This window comes from Macaca thibetana, chromosome 12 (assembly GCF_024542745.1).
Source record: "Macaca thibetana thibetana isolate TM-01 chromosome 12, ASM2454274v1, whole genome shotgun sequence".
NCBI classification, from domain to species: domain Eukaryota; kingdom Metazoa; phylum Chordata; class Mammalia; order Primates; family Cercopithecidae; genus Macaca; species Macaca thibetana.
In genome coordinates this window covers 23,653,051-23,675,613 of record NC_065589.1, presented here as the reverse complement: position 1 = coordinate 23,675,613, position 22,563 = coordinate 23,653,051, and the positions used below count along the sequence as shown (strand labels likewise).

Sequence of the window (22,563 nt, the reverse complement as noted above, 5' to 3'; positions counted from 1 at the left end):
CCTTTATCCCCAAGAAGGGGCAAACACGGGCAGCTGGGGAGAAGGAAGGCATTCTCCGGTATTGAAACAAGAGGGAAAATGCGCTATTTAGCCTGAGATCCCTGCTCTGTCCCCATTGCCTTCTTAGCCACGTGGCTAAGCGCCCAGTTCACTGTTTCATTGGCCCAAAGAGGCCTGGCTTCAACAGAGTGCCGGCAGCTCCGACCCTAGTCCGGCCATGGCGGAGAAGATTCGGAAAGAACCGGGCGGGACCGGCCAAGACGAGGCCCGGGATCGCTGTCCGTGGTGCTGAAGGGCGCACTCGGGTGGGGTCAGGGCTTGTAGGGGCAGGAAGAGTTGCAGACTCTGCCTCAACTAGATCTTCCGGATAATTTGGGAATAGGGTGTCATCTATTCTGGCGGCGAGTTATAGAAGTCTGGCTCCAGAACCCAAGAATGTCGGTTCCCACTTGCCCTCCCAGGACTACAGGACTCGACTCCCCTGGCCTCAGCCCAGGGCCCTTGTAACCTGCCTGGAGCCGGAAATCCCCAGTCCAGATTTGTGAATCGAGTTCCTGGAGGGAGGGGGAGAGCTGGCGGAAGGGAAGGCGGGAGCAGCCGCCCATTGGCTGGAATTTGGCGCAGTCAGCGCGGTGCCGTCATCTCTCTTGGTTTGGGAGGAGGGAGGGAGGATCACTTGGGTCACCCCGCGGCTGTCGCCATAGTAACCAGACTAAGCGGGCGGGGCAGCCGCTCTACTCTCCCACCTCTGGCTGGGGAAACAATCCTGGTCCACCTTATTTGGAACTAGCTAGTGAGACTAGCTATTTGATTAGAATTTCTGAATTAGAGGAGCCTAAAGGGGATGGGAAAGAGAGCAGAGACCCTACACAGACGCCCCCCTCAACCTCCAACAAACATCATGCGTTTGGATACTGCCCCTGAACGCTTAGCCACAGCACCCACCCTTTGCTGCACACACACTCCCCTCCAGGAACTTGTGATCTGGCACTTGGAGACATAGAATGAGAAAAAAGCCACAGTGAGTAACATGCAGTTAAATCTCACTTTTGACATGCCCCAAGGCATGAGACACTGCCATAATCCGATTAGGAGGGGAGGGACTGGAGAAGGATCAACGCGAATACATGGAAGAATTAGCCTCCTGGGTCAGACTTGTCAGAGTCCTGTTTTCTCAGGGATTAAGTGGGAGAAGTCGTAAGGAGAAGGACCCCTTCTTCTGAGAAGGCAAGGGGTGGAGGGAGTAAGTGCAGAAACAGAATAAGGTACCTTCTTTCCTGAACTGGAGTTAACCTGGGGAAAGCGAGTCCAAGCTGCTGATAAGGTGGTGAAGGGGGACCAGAGTTTTAGAAACCAGAAGCAAAGAGGGGTGGACTAAGGAAAGATGGAGGTGGAGGAAAGGAGACAGAAACCCAGCTGGAGCAATGACTCAGCACTTCCCCTAGGCAAAGGGCTGGAGTGACTCTCCCAGCACAGGGGCAGCTGTGAGGGCAGGAAAGCAAATGAACAGACAGAAGGTATAATTCACCCCTTCACCCGACACATGTTGATACATACATTGACGCATAATCAAAGGCACACATTTTAACCCAGAAGTGGAGACAAATGCATTTATACTGGTGAATCATAACATATACACACCTCCACTCCTTTCCTCCCTGTCCCCCTTCCTGGAACAGAGGACTTTCTGTTTTGGAGCCATGCTCCCCTGTCCCTGGAATACCTTGCTACTTATTAGAAAAGCAGAAATGCAAAAAATCACAGACATGTAGGGGAGTTGTCATGGTAACTGCTTTGCTTGCCAGGAGGGGTGCCCAGCAACCAGAGCATCTAACAGTATTCAAAAGGACATTCTATGGTCTCCACTTACTGGGATCCACCCCAGGCAACCAGATGGGCACCTTTGGAAGATGTCTGCAACAGAGGCTGCTGAAGAAGCCCCTCCAGTCACATCATCATGATCAGGGACAGCTGGAAGCCAGGTGTATGGGCCTGATCTTCTTTAGGTACCCCACTTTAAGTAGCACTTCTGGTCTCTTTAAATATAGGCATTTGCTGTGAGGGGCTTCAAGACAGCAGGTTTAACACTTTGAAGACCTTTATTTAAGAGCATGACCTGGCTGGGAGTGGTGGTTCACGCCTGTAATCCCAGCATTTTGGGAGGCCAAGGCGGGTGAATCACTTGAAGCCAGGAGTTTGGGACTAGACTGGCCAACATGGTGAAACCCTGTCTCTACTAAAAATACAAAAATCAGCCGGCTGTGGTGTTGTGTGCCTGTATTACCAGCTACTCGGGACTTGGGAGGTTGAGGCAGGAGAGTCTCTTAAACCCGAGAGGTGGAGGTTGTGGTGAGCTGGGATCATGCCACTGCACTCCAGCCTGAGAAACAGAGTGAGATCCTGTCAAAAAAAAAAAAAGTATGACCTTCCCTCTCAGCATCTTGCCACAAACCCTACAAAGAAGGTCATAGCTACACACTCAGGATAGGAGTGTAGATGAGGGGTAGAAAAGTTGCTTAGTTGGCCGGGCGTAGTGGCTCACCCCTGTAATCCCAGCACTTTGGTATGCCAAGGTGGGCAGATCACTTGAAGTCAGGAGTTCGAGACCAGCTTGGCCAACATGGTAAAACCCTATCACTACTAAAAATATGAAAATTAGCCAGGTGTGGTGGCGCATGCCTGTAATCCCAGCTACTTGGGAGGCTGAGGCAGGAGAATCACTTGAACCTGGGAGGCGGAGGTCACAGTGAGCCGAGATCACGCCACTGCACTCCAGCCTGGGCAACAGAGCAAGACTCAATCTCAAAACAATAAATAAATAAATGCAAAAAAATAATAATAATTAGCTAAGCATGGTGGCACACAACTGTAGTCTTAACTACTTGGGAGGCTGAGGTGGGAGGATCACTTGAGCCCAGGAATTTGAGGCTGTAGTTAGCTATGATCACACAACTGCACTCCAAGCTTGGTGACTGAGTGAGACCCTAACTCCAAAAAAGGAAACAAAACACCTGGAGAAAATATGGATTATTTATTGTTATTATTATTATATTGCATCTTGGCGTGGGTGGAGAATGTCTTTTTAGCAGTAAAAAGACCTTAAAGGAACAGATTGATTCATCTGAGACTCCATTTAGCTTTTGAATGTCAGAGACATAGAGAAGAAAAAAGAAAAAAGTTCATCACAGCCGGGCGCGGTGGCTCAAGCCTGTAATCCCAGCACTTTGGGAGGCCGAGACGGGCGGATCACGAGGTCAGGAGATCGAGAGCATCCTGGCTAGCACGGTGAAACCCCGTCTCTACTGAAAAATACAAAAAACTAGCCGGGCGAGGTGGCGGGCGTCTGTAGTCCCAGCTACTTGGGAGGCTGAGGCAGGAGAATGGCGTGAACCCGGGAGGCGGAGCTTGCAGTGAGCCGAGATCCGGCCACTGCACTCCAGCCTGGGCAACAGAGCAAGACTCTATCTCAAAAAAAAAAAAAAAAAAAAAAGTTCATCACATAACCCAATTTATTTTCTTCATAACATTTGTTCCCACCTGATAATTTTTTTGTTACTGACTTATTTTGTATCCTTTCAATAAAAATAAGGTTGAAACACCAGTGACAAATGGAGAGAATGTATTTGCAACACAATATATTTTTCAATAGAAAAATAGCTAAAACTGGAAACAGCCAATTCATAAAAGGAAATGTAAGCAGGCTGAGTGTGGTGGCTCAAATCCCAGCACTTTGAGAGGCCAAGGTAGGCGGATCAAAAGGTCAGGAGTTCAAGACCAGCCTGACCAATATAGTGAAACCCTGTCTTTACTAAAAATATAAAAAATTGGCTGGGCTTCGTGGAGTGTGCCTGTAATCCCAGATACTTGGGAGGCTGAGGCAGGAGAACTGCTTGAATCTGGGAGGCTGAGGTAGCAGTGAGCTGAGATTGTGCCACTGCACTCCAGCCTGGGTAACAGAGCAAGACTCCGTCTTGGGGGAAAAAAAAAAAAAAAAGAAAAGAAAGAAATGTAAGCAAATGATAAACAAATAAAAAGATACTTACCTTTACTATTGGCAAAGAAATTCAAGTGAAAACAGCAATGAGATATTACATCTCCATCTCTTACACTGATACAGATTATCAAAATGGAAAATTCCAACCATAGGGAAAGCATGGGAAAATGAACATATTAGTTCAGTCTTTTGGGGAGATTGTCTGGATCAAAATGTGAAAGGCAGCATGCTCTTTGATCTAGCTACCACATTTCCAAAAATTTGCCCAAAGGAGATAAGTGGGAAAAGATCTGATGCATAGATGCCTATCATACTTTTGTTTATCATAATGAAAAATTGGATACAACCTGAATGAACATTAGAAGGAGATTAAGTAAATTGTGGTAAATTGATATTCACTGGGATATTATGGACCATTAAAAATTGTACATCAGGCCAGGCGTGGTGGCTCACACCTGTAATCCCAGCACTTTAGGAGGCTGAGGCGGGCGGATCACGAGGTCAGGAGATCAAGGTCATCCTGGCCAACATGGTGAAACCCCGTCTCTACTAAAATACAAAAAATTAGCCGGGCATGGGGGTGCGCCCCTGTAGTCCCAGCTACTCGGGAGGCTGAGGCAGAGGAATCGCTTGAACCTGGAAAGCAGAGGTTGCAGTGAGCCAAGATCGCGCCATTGCACTCCAGCCTGGCCACAAAGCAAGACTCCGTCTCAAAAAAAAAAAAAAAAAAAAAAAAGAAGAAATTTGTACATCAGTCTGGGCACGGTGGCTCACACCTGCAATCCCAGCACTTTGTGAGGCCAAGGTAGGTGTATCACCTGAGCTCAGGAGTTTCCTCTTTCTACTAAAAATACAAAAATTAGTTGAGCATGGTGGCTGTGCCTGTAGTCCCAGCTACTGGGGGGCCGAGGCAGGAGGATCGCTTGAGCCCGGGGAAGTGAAGGTTGCAGTGAGCTAAGATCGAGCCATTACACTCCAGCCTGGGCAGCAGAGTGAGACTCTGTTTCAAAAAAAAAAAAAATTGTACATCAATATATATTTATTGACATGAAAAAATGGCACGATGAAGTGGAAATAGGAGATTGAAAACATTGTCATGTCATCCCATTTCTGAGAGAGATTTAAACAGCTGTCTCCTTCTTGTCACTTAGATCTTGACTTAATAGCCTCCTCCTTCTCATCATCTCCTGAATTCATCTCAGTCTGTCCCACAGTTACCCTCAATCACATGCCCCTAATTTATTTTCTTCATAGCATTTATCTTCCTGAAAATATATTATTATGACCTAAAAAAGAAGAAAATTATAAGGAAAGAAAGAAAAAGAGAAAAATAGAGAGGGAGGGAGAGAGAGAGATAGACAGAGAAAAGGAAGAGATAAAGAGAAAGAGAGAAGGAAGGAGGAACAGAAAAAAAGTGATGCTGGACAGTGTCTGGAAAAGGAGAAACACATTTCTGCAGCCATGTCCTGCACTCCCCTATCACACATCTCCAAAGCCCCTTTGCTCCTTCCCCCAACCTCAAGCTGTTTCCAAATCCCTAGGGTTTAACAATGTCCCTTGCTGGATAAAGGGAGTTAAGCACCTATCCAGCCTGGCAGCCACGTCTATTACACAAAAAGCACATATAAGGTGCATGTCCACACACAGAGCATGGACACACATATGTGCACACTCTTACAAGGATCCATCCAAGAGCATTTAAAAAACACTTCTCTATCTTTTTCGCAAGTGCCATAGAAAATCCACTGTCCTTTATTCAAATAATAAAGCTAGGGGAAATTTTTCTCTTCACATTAACTTGTTCATATCTTTGAATAACGAGAATTATACAGTGCCTGGCATGTAGTAGGCTCTTGATAAATAAGAGCTGATGTTTATTCAGGTAATAGCCATTTTTTGTTACGATAAATGTTATGATAAGCATTTGTGTGTCAGGTCTTTGCCCATTTATCTCCTTAGAACAAAGAATAAATGGACTAAAAAGGGTGACAGTCTGCATGTTTACCTTTGGTTGCCAATAAGCGTGCCACCAAATATACATTTTTAGAACACAACTATGGTAACTAACTTCTCCTAAGATGTTTTATCCTTTCTTTTCTTTTTTTCTTTTCTTTTCTTTTTTTTTTTTTTTTTTTTTTTTTTTTTTTTTTTTTTTTTTTTTTTGAGACCAAGTCTTGCTCTGTCACCCAGGCTGGAGTGCAATGGTGTGATCTTGACTCACGGCAACCTCCACCTCCTGGGTTCAAGCAATTCTCCCTGCTTCAGCCTCCCAAGTAGCTGGGATTACAGGTGCCTGCCACCTGTAATGTCCCTCTAATTTTTGTATTTTTAGTAGAGATGGGATTTTACCATGTTGGCCAGGCTGGTCTCGAACTCCTGACCTCAGGTGATCCGCCCGCCTCTGCCTCCCAAAGTGCTGGGATTACAGGCGTGAGCCACCTTTCTTGGCCTCTCTTCTCTTTTCAATTGTTCTTGATTTATGCTAGGTTTCTGGTTGACTTTACTTTGCATTTTAAAACACTTTGAATTTTATTCTGGTGCTTTTATAGTGTCTTTATTTCATTCTTTAATCTATTCTGGAATTCAACTTTATATGTGGTGAGAGGTAGAGATATAATTATTTTCCCCAGATGACTACTAAGTTGTGCCAATCTTTGAACAGTCTTCTTTTACCCCCAGTAAATACCATCTTATTATTTATGAAATTCCCACACATATGAATCTATTTCAAGGCTCTACTCTGTTTCATTGGTCTACTTAACTATTGCTGTACCAAACCACACCTTTAATAACTAGTTTTGCAGTATTATTCTTTTGCTAAAATTGTCTTTTATTTTTTTTTAAGATGGAGTCTCACTTTGTCACCCAGGCTGGAGTGCAGTGATACAATCTTGGCTCACTGCAAGTTCCGCCTCCTAGGTACAAGTGATTGTCCTGCCTCAGCCTCCGAGTACTGGAACTACAGGCATGCACCACTGTGCCTAGTTAATTTTTGTATTTTTAGTAAAGACGGGGTTTCACTATGTTGGTCAGGCTGGTCTCGAACTCCTGACCTCAAGTGATCCACCCGCCTCAGCCTCCCGAATGCTGGGATTACAGGCATGAGCCACAATACCCAGTCATGTCTTTCTATTCTTAATCATAGTACAGAAGAACTTGAGAACCAAGCCTGTCAAGTTCCATAAAATCCCTCTGTGACTTGAACTGGGACTGCATCACTTTTATAGATTAATTTGGAGATTTGGCAATTTTGCAATATTGAGTCATTCCATCCAGGAACATGTTCAGCCTCTTCATTTACTCAGGTCTTCTTTTTTTGTTCATTAGTGAATATTTATAGTTTTCTTTATTTAGATGTTTCTCATGTTTTCATTAGGTTGATGTGGGAGCACATTTGTATTGCTGTTGTAAGCCTGTAATTCCCAATTCCTTTTCTTCTTTTCACAGGGTTATAGGGGAGCCATATATATATATATGTATATTTTGTTGTTGTTGTTGTTGTTGTTTTTTGGTGTGTTGATCTTATTATACCTTACTGGAATTTCATTAGTTCTAATTGTGTCCTAGTTGAATCTCTTGGGTTTTATAGGTAGGCAGTCATACCATCTACAAACAAGGACATTTTAATATCTTCCTTCTCAATATTTACACACAGTGTGTATCTTTTCCTGTCTTATTGCATTGTCTAGGCTCTCCAGTACAATGTTCAGTGGTAGCGGTGATGACAATATTAAAAGGGATAAAAAAGACATCCTTCCTTTTCCCTAACTTTTATAAGAATGCTTCTCATATTTTACCAATGGCTTTTTAAATTAGTCTTTTAAATTTGAATATCTTCTTTTATGTACGTTGTGATAAAGTGAGTCATGTAAAATCATTTTCTGGAAGTTTATACAATTTTAATCAAAATAATTATTCAAATTACCTGTCCTGTATAGATACAGCACCAACTGAATCGTGCTAGACTACATGGCCCTGGGCGTTTGCAATTTGGGAATATAGGAGGGGGGTGGCGGAATGTTCCCCTGGGGATCCTTTCTCCTCCGTGACATTTGAAGTTAGCGTGATATGAGGCACAGAACAAAATACTATGAGTCAGAGGTTTGAGTCTCTCCTCTACCATATATTAGCTACTAATCTAAGACAGTGATTCAACCTCTTTGAATTTCAGTTTTCTTGTCTATCAGATCGGAACAAAGATCTTGGGTTAGTGTCTATCAGGTGCCTACGATAGGAATGACATATTACTGTTGTTAGGGTAGCAACTATTGCTATACTAGTCAACACTATTAATAACTATTAACAGGGACTAAATAATGACCAGGACAGAGACAGAGTCCAGAATGGGGCCCTGGGGTGCTCTAACCATCTTTGCTGGTCCCTGAGGTAGTGGGGAGCCCTGAAGGCCTGGGCCTCCCATGAGCTATCCTGTGACCTGGATGACTGTGTTTACTCCTTGCTGCCAAGCCTTGGTCCCGGTGTGACCCACTTGCCTCTCTCTGGAATGCCAGCCAGGGGACTTGCTTCTGCTGTCAGTATGTAGATACTTTTGCCAGCCTGGCCTAGCATAGGAGCATTCTTGAGTCTAGGTCTTTGGGCCAGCAGGCCAGGCCCCTTTTGGAACTCCCCACTCCAGGGATCCCCCCAGGCTGGTTGGAACCAACAGGGAAGAACAGCTGAGTCTTTCCTTCACAATTCACCCACTGATCAGGGATGACAGGAGATGCATCTCGGGAGACTAGGCCCTAAGAATGGCATGCACACACGTTGCTAATGCCTGCACTAAAGTCCATGCATCAGGGTGTAGTAGAACTATCCTGAGATTTGCAGCAAATCTGGACCCTGCTATTTCCTCACTGTGGGATCTTGGGACTTTGTTTTCCTCGTCTGTTATATAGGAATCATGATCATCTTCCCACTATATCTATATCTATATCTATATCTATATCTATCTATCTATATCTATATCTGTATATCTATATCTATCTATATCTGTCTATCTCTCTCTATATATATATTTATATATATATTTATATATTTTGAGATGGCGTCTTGCTCTGTTGTCCAGGCTGGAGTGTAGTGGCATGATCTGGGCTCACTGCATCCTCTACCTCATGGGTTCAAGTGATTCCCCTGCCTCAGCCTCCCAAGTAACTGGGATTACAGGCATCCGCCACCATGCCCAGCTAATTTTTATATTTTTAGTAGAGACAGGGTCTTGCCATGTTGGCCAGGCTAGTCCCGAACTTCTGACCTTGGTTATCTGCCCACCTTGGCCTCCCAAAGTGCTGGGATTACAGGCATGAACCATGTGCCTGGCCTTTTCCCACTATTAATGAGACTGCTGCAAGTATCATTTGAAATTGTGTCTATGATGTGATCTGTAAGTTGTAAAGCATAGAATAAATACAAGGTGGTCCTGTGTCTGGCCCTCATGTTCATGGTCATAAACGTGGCTGTTGCACAAATGTGTGTGCAAGATGCCCTAGAACTGTGTGTCAAAAGTAGAAAACCAAGCGGAAATTTTGGGGGATTGGGAAGGTGATCATAGGAAAGGAGGCTTAACCCAAGAGGTTATCACTGGAGCCTGGGATCTTTCATCACTTTTCCCATCCATCTCCCCATCTCATGTTGCTCCAGATCTCTCCATGCTGCAGGATAAAAATGGACAGTGCTGCCTGAAGCCTCCCTGACAACCTCCCACTGTGTTGCTAAGCAACTTGACCTCCTCTGCCGAAAAAGGAACCTAATGCTCAAAGTCTGGCCTTCTGGCCTCCTTTAGTTACTTCCTTCTCCTCTGACCTCAGGGAAGGAAGGAATCTCAAGGAAAGAGCATCTCTGCCTCATGGAGGGAGAACTGGGTATAGAATTGGAGGATTAGACTGGTGGGAAATGGGATGAACTTGCAAGGCAGGTCTTTGCTTTTGGGCTAATTAGCGTGGGGGCATGACAGTTATAGAGCAGCTCTCTGTGCTGGACTCTGTAGGCACAGGCTCTGTCCTTGCGGCAAACCAATAAAGCAGGTATGATCAGTGTTTCCATTTTGTGAGTTCACTGAGCCTCACGGAGAGTAAGCAGCCTTCTCAGTCTCACAGGGAATAGGCAGAGGATGAGTCTGAAACCACGCCCATCTGGGTTCCTTCTACTCCACCTTGCTGTTTGAGATATTTGCAAGGGTCACGGTAGAACACGAGACTTCTAAAATGCATTTCTCACTTTGCTATTTGTCTGGAACCCCTGGTGAATGCTGGAATAGAGTACCTGGCTTGAGGTTGAGCTGAGGTTTGGGCATATAGTTCTGCTACTTCCTTGGCCTCTCAGAATCTCAGAATCTGCTCATTCTTCCAGTAGTGAAGATCGGTGAATAAGGGGTGGGAATAGAGTGAAAACTGGGCTGCTAGAGTTTGAAAGGCTATTTACCCTTGGCAGCTCTGTGATCCCATGCAAGTTTTTTGACATTTTGTGCCTCAGTTTTCCTCATTTATAGAATGGAAATAACACTAGAGCCAACTCCAGAGGGCTGTAAGAATTAAATGAATGTAAAGCTCTTGAACCTGGCACATAAAGGTTCAATAAGTACCCACACTTATTATTATCACTTCTAGGAGGCTTTAGCATATAAACCTCTTTCACATCCTTAGTGGTTAAGAGAATTCACTGCCACTGAAATCAAACTAGGTCCACATCCTGCACTGCTCTTTCTCACTGCGTGACTTTAGACAAGTTTCTTAATCCCTCTGTGGCTCAGTTTTCTAATCTATAAAATGAAGAAAATAATAATGTGTACTTCAGGGTATTATTGTAAAGATCAAATGTAATATGGGTATTAGTTATGGTAATGTTAGTTGCTGTAACAAGAAAACTTCCCACTTCCAAATTTCATGTAATAGTCTACACAAGAATCATGGGAAGTAAGCATTACTATTATCTTCATTTTAGAGGAGAAAATTAAGTGTCAGAATGGTGTAGACATATTCCTAAAGTCACATAGCTAGTAGCTAGCTGAGATCTTATAATTTGAAATTCAATACATTCTTTTGTTACTTCATAAGGAAATGGAGGATGTTCTGAGAACAGGAGGCCAACCCATGTGTTAGTGGTTGCGGAGCCATAGCCAGTCAAGAGGCTTGTTCTTGGTGAAGTTCACCATGTGGGCCCAGGACAAGGAGTGGGCTGCCGTGGAAAAGTAAGCCCAGATTCCTTTCCAGGGCATGTGGAGGGCATCTGATGGGGATGAGAGGGAGAGGAGGCAGGTGCTTGCTTTGTTTTGAATTGTTTTGTCTGCTTGTTTAATAATAGAAAGCACTGATATGTGTAGCAAGGTACTTAAATCATTATGTAATCTTTATAGCAACTCTATGAGGTAGGTTTAATGGATATTATAATTTTACAGATGAGGTAATTGAAGCACAAAGAAGTAACTTGAATAACGTTACATAGCTTGCAAGTAACAGAGCTTTCAAACCTTGGAAGTCCAGCCCAAAGCCCCAAACCACTAAGCTATGTTGCCTTTTGTTTTCAAAGAAGTGTATGCTAGGAAAGAAACAGCAAACAGGATCCAGAGGGAGAGAATTCTCAGAAAGAGAAAAAGTCAACTGGGGCCAGGTGCAGTGGCTCATGCCTGTAATGCCAGCACTTTGGGAGGCCAAGGTGGGAGGATCACTTGAAGTCAGGAGTTCAAGACAAGCCTGGCCAACATGGTGAAAACCCATCTCTACTAAAAATACAAAAATTAACCGGGCATGGTGGTGGGTGCCTGTAATCCCAGCTACGTGGGAGGCTGAGGCAGGAGAATCACTTGAACCCAGGAGGTGGAGGTTGCAGTGAGCCAAGATTGCACCACAGCACTAGCCTGGACAACAGAGCAAGGCTCTGTCTCAAAAAAAAAAAAAAAAAAAAAAATTATCCAGGCACAGTGTCTCATGCCTGTAATCCAAGCACTTTGGGAGGCCAAGGTTCCGGGAGAATCATTTGCGGCCAGGAGTTTGAGACCAGCCTGGGCAACACAGTGAGACCCCTATCTCTACAAAAGCAAAATAAGATTAAAACAAGCTGGGCATGATGGTACATGCTTATAGTCTCAGCTACTTGGGAGGCTGAGATGGGAAGATCTCTTGAGCCCAGGAGTTCAAGGCTGCAGTGAGCTATGATCATGTCACTGGCCTCCAGCCTGGGCAACAGCGTGAGATTCTATCTCTAAACAAAGAAAAGAAAAGAAATAAGAAACATCAGTCAATGGGACATTGAACCATTCACCTCTAGACATGACATGCGTCATCCTAAGATGGAGAAGTGTCATAGAGAAATCCTGCTGACCAAACCAAAGTAGGAAATACCATTCAGGTCAATATATAATCAGAGCCCCACTCCACCTCAGAGTACAGTGATCTTCTCCAAGCCTGTAGCACCTCAGTTAGGAAAGTGAAAGCCTGCAAAAGGCATTGGGGCAACAAAACAGTCTCTATTTCTTATCAGGGACAAAATGTACTTTCTTATCAAACAGAGGCCTAACCAAGGACACTCATAAGGCAAGCTGTCAGTTTGTCCTTTATAACCAATTGTAGGTGGTGTGCATCTGTACTGGGTAAGAAGCAGGTCATGTTTACATGAGGAAGAAGCTGTCCAGGAAGGCCAGCAAGAAGAGATCTAGTGGGGTGATAAGGATTTCAGTTGTCAGGTCATGGGCTGGCCCAGCCATTTCATTTCTCCAAGCCTTGGTTCCCTCATTTGAAAATAGAGGTTACCATCCCCATCTGGCAAGGTTGTAGCCAGGTCAAAGGAAACACCACCTGTAAAGCATTAGCATAGGGTGGAGCCTGGCAGAGTCATGTTCAGTGAGTGGTAAAGCATACTTTTATCATCAGCAGATCCACTTGACATGGATTATAAATAGCTCAAGAAACAAGTTCATTTTGGTGCATTTCAAAGACACATTAGAGGAAAGGTGAAGGCCAGAAGAGCAGAAGGCTCTGAGAAAAGTGCATCACAGTGGCCCATTACGATGCCTGTCTATGGTCACATGAGCTGTCGTATGAGAGAGTGCTCTGTGAGCCTCAGTGCCTTCAGTGGCATCATTGCACTGTGACTGTGCAGGTCCCAAACAGTTTGGACATGAATGTCCTCAAGCTGCCTGTTAGCAGGGCTTCTAATTCCATCTGCAAGGGATAAAGCGTGGAGCTTAGTCGCACAGAGTGCCTGTTACTGGAGGAGATATGGGTCTGTGTCATCCTGCATGGGAAAGATTCTAAAAACAAAGTGATCAGTGACTGCTCAGGAGTGTGGAAAGGTCACCGGGAGCAGTGGGAAAGGGTCTGGCAGAGGAATAAGAAGATACAGGTCTTACAACAAGCCCTGAGACTTCAACCAAGTCATTTAACATCTGGGGCCTTGGTTTATTTATCCTCCCAGCAGATAAAGCAATACTTGCCCTGTCTTCCTAATCTTGAAGAGGTCAATCAAATGATGGGTGTGAAAGCATTTTGTAAACTGTAGTGCAAGCATACGGCAGAGGAGAACCATACTTTCACTAGCGACTTGAACGAGGTGATAGAGAAAAGGCTCAGAACTTCAGAAAATGCAAGAGGGGCTTGACCCTGGATTGGGAGAGGAAAGCAATGGTGGGATCAATACCTTGGAGGGCCAAGGACCATGGGGTTAAGAGTCCATGAAAACAGGCCTGGATCATCAGGAAGCTGAGTGTGGTAAGAGTATGACTTCTTCAGGGATTGGGTGGAGTACAGTCCTGCCAAGACCACAGTAACTCAGAGCTTGGAGACAACACAGAGGCAGGGGCTCCCAGAGCTGAGATAATCTGGAGAAGAGGATTCCCATCTACTGTATTCTGAGGCTGGGTTCGAACTTGTAGGTCATCTTTGATAGACGTTTTCCAGCTCTTTCTTTCTTTTTTTTTTTTTTGAACAGAGAGAACCTAGGTGACCCTTAAAGTTCCACAGAGCAGAGTTTGCAAATCTCTGGTTCAGCCTTATTATTTTAATGAGATGAGAATGGAACCCCAGAAAAGAGAAGTGATTATCTGAAGGTCACACAGCAGGTTCATTACCAAGCTGCAAATGGAACTCAGAATTTCTGGTTCCCAGTTCTATATCTTAGCCTCCCAAACTGGCTATGTGGACAGGAAAGAACAGAGGCATGGGGTGAGCTTTAAGGATGCAATTTCATAGGTAAGAAGATCCCTTAATCTAACAATATCTCAGCCAGCCAGCTGCCCAACAATGACTAAAATCCCCCCTTTATTGACTCCTTCACAGGATTCCAAGAGTCTCAAGGTTAGAGAGGTCGCCTAGTCCACCTCCCTTCTCTGCTTCTCACAGAAGGGTCTGCTAAACACTCTGGTGACAGTGAACTCACCCAACGTGTTCCATGGCAGAGGCTCTTCATTAGATCACGAGACATCTGTTTTACTGGAGCTTCCAACCACGTGTCCCAGTACTGCCCTTAGTCACATGCATCCAGTCCTTTCTCTCAGGACAGAGTTTTGAATAAATGATGACAGCTCCCATCCCCCTTTCTCCCAGTTGACTTTCCAGATACATCTCACATTGTTGTTGGCTTTCCATCGTTTTTCCTCTTCACTTCCTGGGTCTACTACACTGTGTGTCCTCCACTTGGTCTCCTCCTGAAAACAACACTGTGCACAATGTTCCTGGCGGCAGACTTACGAAACCAAGTGGACCACTTCCTTCATCTTAGGTGTCGTAGCTCCATCAATTCATCCTCAGATTACAGTGATTTTTCTGCACTTCACCCTACAGGTTCCCATTTAGCGTTGCATTGGCTAGGACATTACTCATTTACACACAGGCTCTGCTGAGCCCCACCTTTGCCAAGACTCTGACTTCTGTTGTTTCATTTAAAGGTGTAAGACCAGGGCCTCACAGTCCTTCCTAAGGAATTTTACTTTGTGGCTGGACACAGTGGCTCACACCTGTAATTCCAGCACTTTGGGAGGCCAAGGCAGGTGGATGACTTGAGGTCAGGAGTTCGAGACCAGCCTGGCCAACATGACAAAACCCCTTCTGTACTAAAAATACAAAAATTAGCTGAGTGTGGTGGCAAGCGCCTATAATCCCAGTTTCTTGGGAGGCTGAGGCAGGAGAATCGCTTGAGACCAGGAGGCAGAGGTTGCAGTGAGCCGAGATCACTGCACTCCAGCCTGGGCAACAGAGTGAGACTCCATCTCAAAAAAACAAAAGTAGCAACAACAACAACAACAAACACAGAAATTTTACTTTGTTACATTCAGCCCACAATGTTCAGCAGCCCAGATCTTTCTGGATCCTGGCTGTATCTCCTCAGCATGTTTCTTCTTCCTCCCAGCTTCCTGACCCCTGCAAATAGGGCTGTAAAGAGACTCTCTGATGCTGCACCCCTCCCCCACTGCCACCATGCACGTCACAGAAGACCTCACCAGGTCAGACTGGCTCACCTGCTTGATGAATGCACCAGCCCACTCTCCCACCCCGTGAGGCGTATCAGGCATAATGACCTGGAACATACTTTTTTTCTATTCAGCTACGAAAGCAGGGTATTATCAAATTTTAAAAGGCATTGGCCAGGCACCGTGGCGCATGCCTGTAATCCCAGGCACTTTGGGAGGCCGAAGTGGGTGGATCGCTTGAGCCCAGGAGTTCAAGACCAGCCTGGGCAACATGGCAAAACCCTGTCTCTATAAAACACACAAAAATCAGCCGGGCATGGTGGTACATGCCTGTAGTCTCAGTTTCTCAGGAAGTTGAAGTGGAAGGATCACTTAAGCCCGGGAGGTGGAGGTTGCAGTGAGCTGAAATCCCACCACTGCACTCCAGCCTGGCAGCCTGGGCAACAGAGAGAGACCATGCCTCAATCAATCAATCAATCAATGGCATTGAGAAAAGAAAGGGAGGGTTTTGACCAACAAATTATCAATAGTAACAGTGGCGTCCGTGTAACAGGACTATAGTTTTGGCTTTTTTTTTTTTTTTTTTTTTTTAAATGAAGCCTTGCTCTGTCGCCCAGGCAGGAGTGTAGTGGTGCCATCTCAGCTCACTGCAACTTCTGCCTCCCGGGTTCAAGCGATTCTCCTGCCTCAGCCTCCCGAGTAGCTGGGACTACAGGCATGTGCCACCACGCTCGGCTAATTTTTTGTATTTTTAGTAGAGACGAGCTTTCACCGTGTTAGCCAGGATGGTCTCGATCTCCTGACCTCGTGATCCGCCTGCCTTGGCCTCCCAAAGTGCTGGGATTACAGGCGTGAGCCACCGCGCCCGGCCCCTTCACGCTTCTTTACATGCTTCATCCAACCGATAGTTCATGGAGGAGGCCTCGGGTGTGTGTTTCCAAATTTTCTATGCTGAGTGTGTGTTCTTTGGAAAACTAGAAAAAAATTAAGCGAAAAATAAAATGAAATGAATAAAGACTCTTTCCCTGGCTAAATCCTTTAGGAAGGGGCATCAGGCCCACCCCACACCTCCAACTGCCCAGCCTCCCGCCTGCATTGCCCCTTCCTGTGCTCAAGAAGAGGTGTGCGCGTGGAAAAGAACAGCCAGGGCAGCGGGGGAAAGGGGAGCCAGGGGCTTGCCTTGAGGAGCAGTTGCCTTGAGGTTGGGATTGTCCCTTTAGGCACCTTCCACAGTGCTGTTTTCCTCTAAGCTAAGGCGTTTAAGGCAGCTTTCCTGCCAACAGGTTTTGGAAAAGGTAGGAGTTAAGGGGCAGTGGCCTTGGTGGGCGGGTGCAGTATTCAGAAGGGCCTCTGGGGTGAGGAAAGGGGCCCAGCCAGGAGAATAATCCACTCGACCCACTTTCCGGGCTTCCAGAGGTCAGACCTGGGATGCAGAGTTCCCCCTTTCACCCTCCTCTCTGAAGGCCAAAGGAGATCTGGAGACTACTGGGTCCTGCAATCCTCAGTGTGGCCAGGCACATGGGTTTGCACCGCGTGGCACAGAAAATCCCCCCCGGCTTAGGTACAAAGCCCTCGGCGTACCCTCCTCCGACCAGCAGAGGGCGCGCACCGCCCGCAAGAAGGAGGTGCAGCCACGAGCCTCGGCGTGGAGGCTGCGAGCCGCGAGCGCAGGAGCCGGGTGGGAGACACCCCTTCTTCTGCAAATGAGGAGGCCGAGCCAGAAGAAAGACGGCGACAGATGTTGGGGGGAGGGGGCGATTTGTGAGGGATAGGGCGAGAAAGTCTAAGTGAGAGTAGGATGAGGAGGGGAGGATGGTTGGGGAAGGGGATGAAATAAAGTGGCTGAGGGAAGGCTGAGGTGGGGTGAAGCTCAGCCAGAAGGGATGAAGGTTGGGATGAGGTGAGGGGCGGGTGAAAGGATGGGTGAGGGGGGAAGATGTGATGTGGGTGCCTGTTAGGATGGGATGGGGTGAAGGGCGGGTGGAAGGGTGGGTGAGATGGGGAGGTGGGGTGGGGTGGGAGTGCCTATTGGGATGGGGTGGGGTGAGGGGTGGGTGGAAGGGTGAGTGAAATGGGGAGGGGGGGTGGGGGTGCTTGTTGGGATGGGGTGGAGTGAGGGGCAGGTGGAAGGATGGGTGAGATGTGGTGGTGGGATGTGGGTGCCTATTGGGATAAGGTGGGGTGAGGGGCGGGTGTAAGGATGGGTGAGAGGGGGAAGATGTGATGTGGGTGCCTGTCAGGATGGGGTGGGGTGAGGGGCGGGTGGAAGGATGGGTGAGATGGGTGGTGGCGTGGAGGTGGGGTGCCTATTGGGATGGGATGGAGTGAGGGGCGGGTGGACGGGTGGGTGAGATGGGGAAGCTTGAGTGGGGTGGGGGTGGGGTGCCTATTGGGATGGGGCGGGTGAGGGGTGGGTGAAAGGGTGAGTGAGATGGGGAGAGTGGGGTGCAGGTGTCTGCTAGGACGGAAGTATGGATAGGGTGGGGTGAAGGGCAAGTGGAAGACCGAGTGAGGTGAGCTGGGGTCGCCTGGCAGGGTGGGTGTGAGGCAAGGCGGCTCCTTGGGCTGAGCCCATTCTCCAGGCCCCTCGCTCCCTGCAGCGACGCCCAAGCCCGCGCCACCCTCCTTCTTGGGACCTCTTCCTTGGCAGTTCTTTGCTGTGGCCCGAGATGAACCTCTCCCTACTTTCCCCTAACCACGGGTTCTGGTGCAGCAAAGAACAGAGAGAGGAGGCAGCGTAGAGCTCAGGATCTTTAATGGGGCTAAAAGGGTCAGAAACACACTGGGCCCTCCTGTGAGTGTTAGTACAGGAGGAAGAGGGCCATGTGTCATGGGGCAGGGTGGCTTTCACCAAATCTGCTCAGGTCCCAGGAAGGAGGACCGTGAGAGGCCTCCACGTGCTGGGGTGGGAGCAGTTCCTTGGGGAAGAGCAAAAGTGGGAAGAGATGTGATATTGAATGGGGCTTCTAGGAGCCAGGCGGAAATGCACCGGAGTGGTTAGGAGACAGCAGAGGTCCACAAATCCCCTCCGGGACCTGGAGACCCAGAAGAAAAAAAGTCAAAGAGGGCGCATATCGCTCTCCTCAGGGGACTGCGGGGTGGGACGGGGACAAATCTAGTATCAGACACGGATTGAGGGAGCTCCGGTCCGTCCCCCGGGGCTAAGTGCGGCAGGTGGAGTAAACTCTTGGTTAGAGGACGATTGGGAGGCTCCCGGGCCCCTCCCCGGGATGTAGATGGGATCGGGTGAGACTCTGGGCGTGCGGGCGAGGCCGCAGGCACCCGACCGCCCCGTCTAGTGGTAATGGCCCCCCAAGTGCGAGGCTGCGGCCACTGCCCCGAAGGGCCCTGGCGGGGGCTGCAAGCTGGGACTGGGGTAGAGCGCGGCAGTGGCGGCGGCAGCCGTGGCGGCGGGGCCCGGGCCTGGCCAGTAGGAGAAGCCGGAGGGCGCGACGCCGGCCGAGGCGGCCATGAGGTTGAGTTTGGAGAGGCCAGGGAAGGGCAGCGGGGCGAGGCCGGCGGGCAGCTTGTAGAGCGCGCCGTCTTGGGCGGCGGCGGCGGCGGCAGCAGCGGCGGCGGCGGCATGGGCGTGCGCGGGCGGTGGCTGGCAGGCCTGCGCCAGCCCCTGGAAGTCGAAGCGGTAGGCGTAGCGCTTGCCGTGCACCTTACTCATGATGTTCTTGTCGTAGTAGTAGCGAAGGGCGCGGCTCAGCTTGTCGTAGTTCATGTTGGGCTTGCTCTTGCGCTCGCCCCACCGCCGCGCCACCTCGTCCGGGTCCGTGAGCTTGAACTCGCCGTGACCACCCTCCCACGCGATGCAACCGGCGTTCGCGCGGTCAGCCAGCAGCTCCAGCAGAAACTGCCACAGCTGGATCTGTCCGCTGCCTGTGGGGAGGGGGGTAGTCAGCCACAGGTGGGAGCGGGGAGGCGGGAACTGGGAAAGAGTGCAGACGGGAAACCGACCCACCCCGGCAGGAACCGGCACTGGGGGAGGAAAAGCGCAAGTCAAATTGTGCAGCTAAGTTCCCCAGGAACAGCCGGCCGGGGAGGGGTTGATCAGCAGAGTGGTCTCTAGCCTTTACCACGCTTTTGCACAATGGAAATGCGGCTTCCATTGAAGAGCAAGTAGCTTGCCGGATGCACGGTTTTGTGAAACTTTGGGGGGAAAGGGGAAGCGTCGCCTACTCCACGTGAGCACAGCGGCTCCCCAAGGCATTCGGCTTTCCAAGGCGAGCAAGGACAGATACCCGCCGCCACTCGCCATCTCAGCCCGGCGCTCTTATTTAGGGAGAAGCCGCACAACCGTACAGGGCGTCATTGGGCAGAATGATTGGACTGCTCCATCCCAGCGGGACCACATCCAGAGATGGGAAGGGACAGGCGTGCAGCGGGGCGACCCAACCACTGCTGGACAAGGCCCAGCCAGTCCCCAAAGACGTAGTTGGACAGGCTACACCTGAGGTGGAGTGGTGGCTGGCTTCCTTGTGACCACATCCGACAGGAGTAGGAACAGTGGCCCCCTATACGTGACAGGAGGGGCAAGCTCTCAGGGGCTCCCCATCCTAGCCACCTTTGGGTGCGCAGGCCTCTGCGCTGACCCTAAGAGTTTGGTCTCTTGTTTTCGGAACAGGCGGGATTTCCTGCCTACGAAGGTGCCATCGTTCTCGGGGCCTGAAGAACAATTCTGAGGAGGGGAACGGACCGAGCAGCTGTTGTGCTTGGCTACCAACCTCCTCCTGTCTTTGTGTGATATGCCTCCGAATTCGCGGTTGCTGGAGGCAGCAAGGAGGTTTTTCCAGGATATGCCAGTGGTGAGTGGAGTCCCAGAATTCCTGCTCCCCTGTCTTGTAGCCTCAAGCAGACAGGCAGAGAAAACTCCTGATACAATTACCCCCACTCCTTTTTAGAATAAAACGGATTTTCCTCGAATTGGTCTGCTTACTGTCTCAAATAGAGTCTGGTGAACCCCTCTTCCTTTTTCAGCCACTGGCTTATAATCCAGATGCTACCCTCTCCCATGATTTCAATCCCAATCCCTTCAAGCCAGCCCAGCAAAGAGCTTCCTGGTTCCTAGTCCCCAGCGTTAAGTTTTAGGGTGAGAAGCAAGGGAAGATTTGGGTACAAAGGTGCACCTGGCACCAAAGGTGGAGCAACCTCAGCGGTTTGGATGCCCGTTCCTGTTAGGCATAGTTTCCTTCTGAATAAAACAGTCGCAAACCTCGTTTTTGTGGTTTCTGTCTCTTGGTGAGATCTAGGGTAACGACTGAGATGGGGACTGTGGGGAGACGCTGCTTGAAGAGCCAGCCAACAAAAGGGTAATTTATCGTCTATCCGTGGAGCGCTGGTGGTGAACCTGGGAATCAATTGCAATCGTCTGGCAGACTTGGCCGGCAGAGATCAGCCAGCGTAGGTCAGCGTGGGAGGGTAAGCAGGTGGCAGTGACCAGGGTCTAGTGATTGGGAAGCCCACTGCGTTTGGGGAATAATTCCCCCGGTTCCATTGCCAGCTGGTGCTGCGGCCTTGAACTCCTACTACCAGCAGGGAAAGGACGCTAAGTGTCCCAGCCCCTGCCCCAAAGCCTGGAAAACCATACTCAGCAGCAAAAGGGCCTGGGGCTGGGATCCTCTCCACCTGCCTTGGCCTGCAAGTCTTTTCCTGGTGCTCAGAAGATGCAGGAGCCAAAAACCAAGTGAATGTCTTCCCAAGGCCTCCCCACAACCAGGCCAGGACTCCGGGCTTCAGTGTGAACCCTGAGTCCACACTGCTCCCACCTTCTGTCCGCCTGTGCCCTGACCCCAACCAACCTCGCCTCCGCCGCCCAGCGCGCCACCCAGCTCACCTTTCTGAACCGCCGGGCTCAGCGGGCCCCAGCTCGGGTTCTTCCCTTCCTTGAAGAGACCGTCTCCGACGGGATCTGCAAGCAGCAGACGAAAAGAATCAGGCGAACCCCAGGCGGAAGTTGTGGGCTTGACAAAAGGGCCCCGGGCCAAGGCTCAAGGGGGGGTGCTGTGGTCCCCAGGCGCGAGGCTGGGGGCCCGGGCCACCCGGCTCCTCCTCCCGGAGCCTGGTTCAGGCGCGCTGCGCGGAGCCCCTCCGTAGAGCCCAAGTCAGGAAACGCGTCCAGGAAAAAGGAAATCCGCTTTCCGAAGGGGCCGGCTGGAGCCTTATAAAGCCGAGCGGGGAACTGCGCCAGCCGAGCTGGAGCGCGGGGAGAGAAGAGGAGGGCGCCTGGAGGGCCGGCCCGAAGCTAGTAGCAGGAAGGTGAGGAGCCGAGAGAGCGCAGGGGCGACGCCCGCGGACCACAGCCTTCTGGTACGGCTCGGCCACAGAGTCCTCCACCACGCCAGAGACCCCTGCTTCCCCTCTCAGGCTCTTTCGGGTCCCTGAGTCCCGGCTTTTGGCCCCCAGGCTCCCAATCTGCTCATTTCAACTCCTCTAGACCCTGCACTGAAACCCAGAGCTCTCTATCTGTCTTTAGGTCTCCCCAATGCCCTAAATTACAATCGGCCCTACATGCAACCCGAATCTCCGGACACTTCTCCTTCCCCTGGACCCCAGCACTCTCTTCCTATGTCTGAGCCTAGACTTCCCGCCCCAGGTTCCGGTGCCACCAGCGCCCGGCTGGTCCCTGGTACCTGGCAGGTACATGTTGATCAGCAGGGGCTGGGAGGCGCCGCTCTGTCTCATCGCTGCCGGGGACTGGGCGGTGGGAGATGGGGGGGACGGGGAAGGGGGGCGAGGCAGGCTTTGCGCTCCGTGGCACCGATCCCCGCCCGAAGCGACCGCGGGTGACAAGGAGGAGAAGACGCGCCAGGTCCAGCAGGGCCTGGCGGGAGGGGGCAGTCCGGGCGTGGCGGGGTTGCGCGGGGCGGGGGGGTCCTGGAGCAACGCTTCCAGCTAAGGGGCCGCTTGGAACCCTCTGGTCCCCGCGCGGCCAGGGGCCGCAATTTCCGTTTTAATTAAAGCGCTGCCGCTTCGGCCCCCAGGACCCCGCCCCCGCCCCTCTTATCGTCCCATCGCAATAAAGTCTCCAACGCGCCGCGCCACAGCCAAGCGCACCCGGCAGCCCCCCGCGCCCCGCAGCCGGGGAGACGCGCGGGGGATGGGCCCGGGCCATGCGCCCTGATGGGGGCCGGGAGCGCGTGTCTTTTCCGCCTCCCTGATTCTCTGC

General features: G+C 49.7%; 2 protein-coding genes across 2 annotated transcripts in view; both read right to left on the bottom strand.

Annotated features, from left to right (window-relative positions):
* The window catches only part of RNF25 (ring finger protein 25), a 316,906-nt gene extending 299,963 nt beyond the window's left edge, over positions 1-16,943 (bottom strand). Inside the window, exon 1 of the mRNA XM_050752419.1 lies at positions 16,940-16,943. The gene's annotated coding sequence lies outside the window, so the exon portion shown is untranslated. The remainder of the gene's footprint in view (positions 1-16,939) is intronic.
* Positions 16,944-18,131: 1,188 nt separating this feature from the next.
* On the bottom strand, positions 18,132-22,114 carry FEV (FEV transcription factor, ETS family member). The gene is made up of 3 exons (XM_050752455.1): positions 22,028-22,114; positions 21,232-21,306; positions 18,132-19,277 (listed from the first exon to the last, which is right to left on the bottom strand). Exons 1-3 carry the CDS (start codon positions 22,077-22,079, stop codon positions 18,688-18,690), a joined length of 717 nt encoding a protein of 238 aa, XP_050608412.1. The 5' UTR covers positions 22,080-22,114; the 3' UTR covers positions 18,132-18,687.
* Positions 22,115-22,563: the final 449 nt, after the last annotated feature.

What these genes read in the sequence shown, in the direction of transcription:
- FEV (XM_050752455.1), bottom strand. Translation starts at nt 22,079, where the DNA reads ATGAGACAGAGCGGCGCCTCCCAGCCCCTGCTGATCAACATGTACCTG. An exon ending in GATCAACATGTACCTGCCAG is followed by an intron (nt 21,307 to 22,027) that starts GTACCAGGGACC and finishes TGCTGCTTGCAG; the next exon opens with ATCCCGTCGGAGACGGTCTC. An exon ending in GAGCCCGGCGGTTCAGAAAG is followed by an intron (nt 19,278 to 21,231) that starts GTGAGCTGGGTG and finishes CCCTCCCCACAG; the next exon opens with GCAGCGGACAGATCCAGCTG.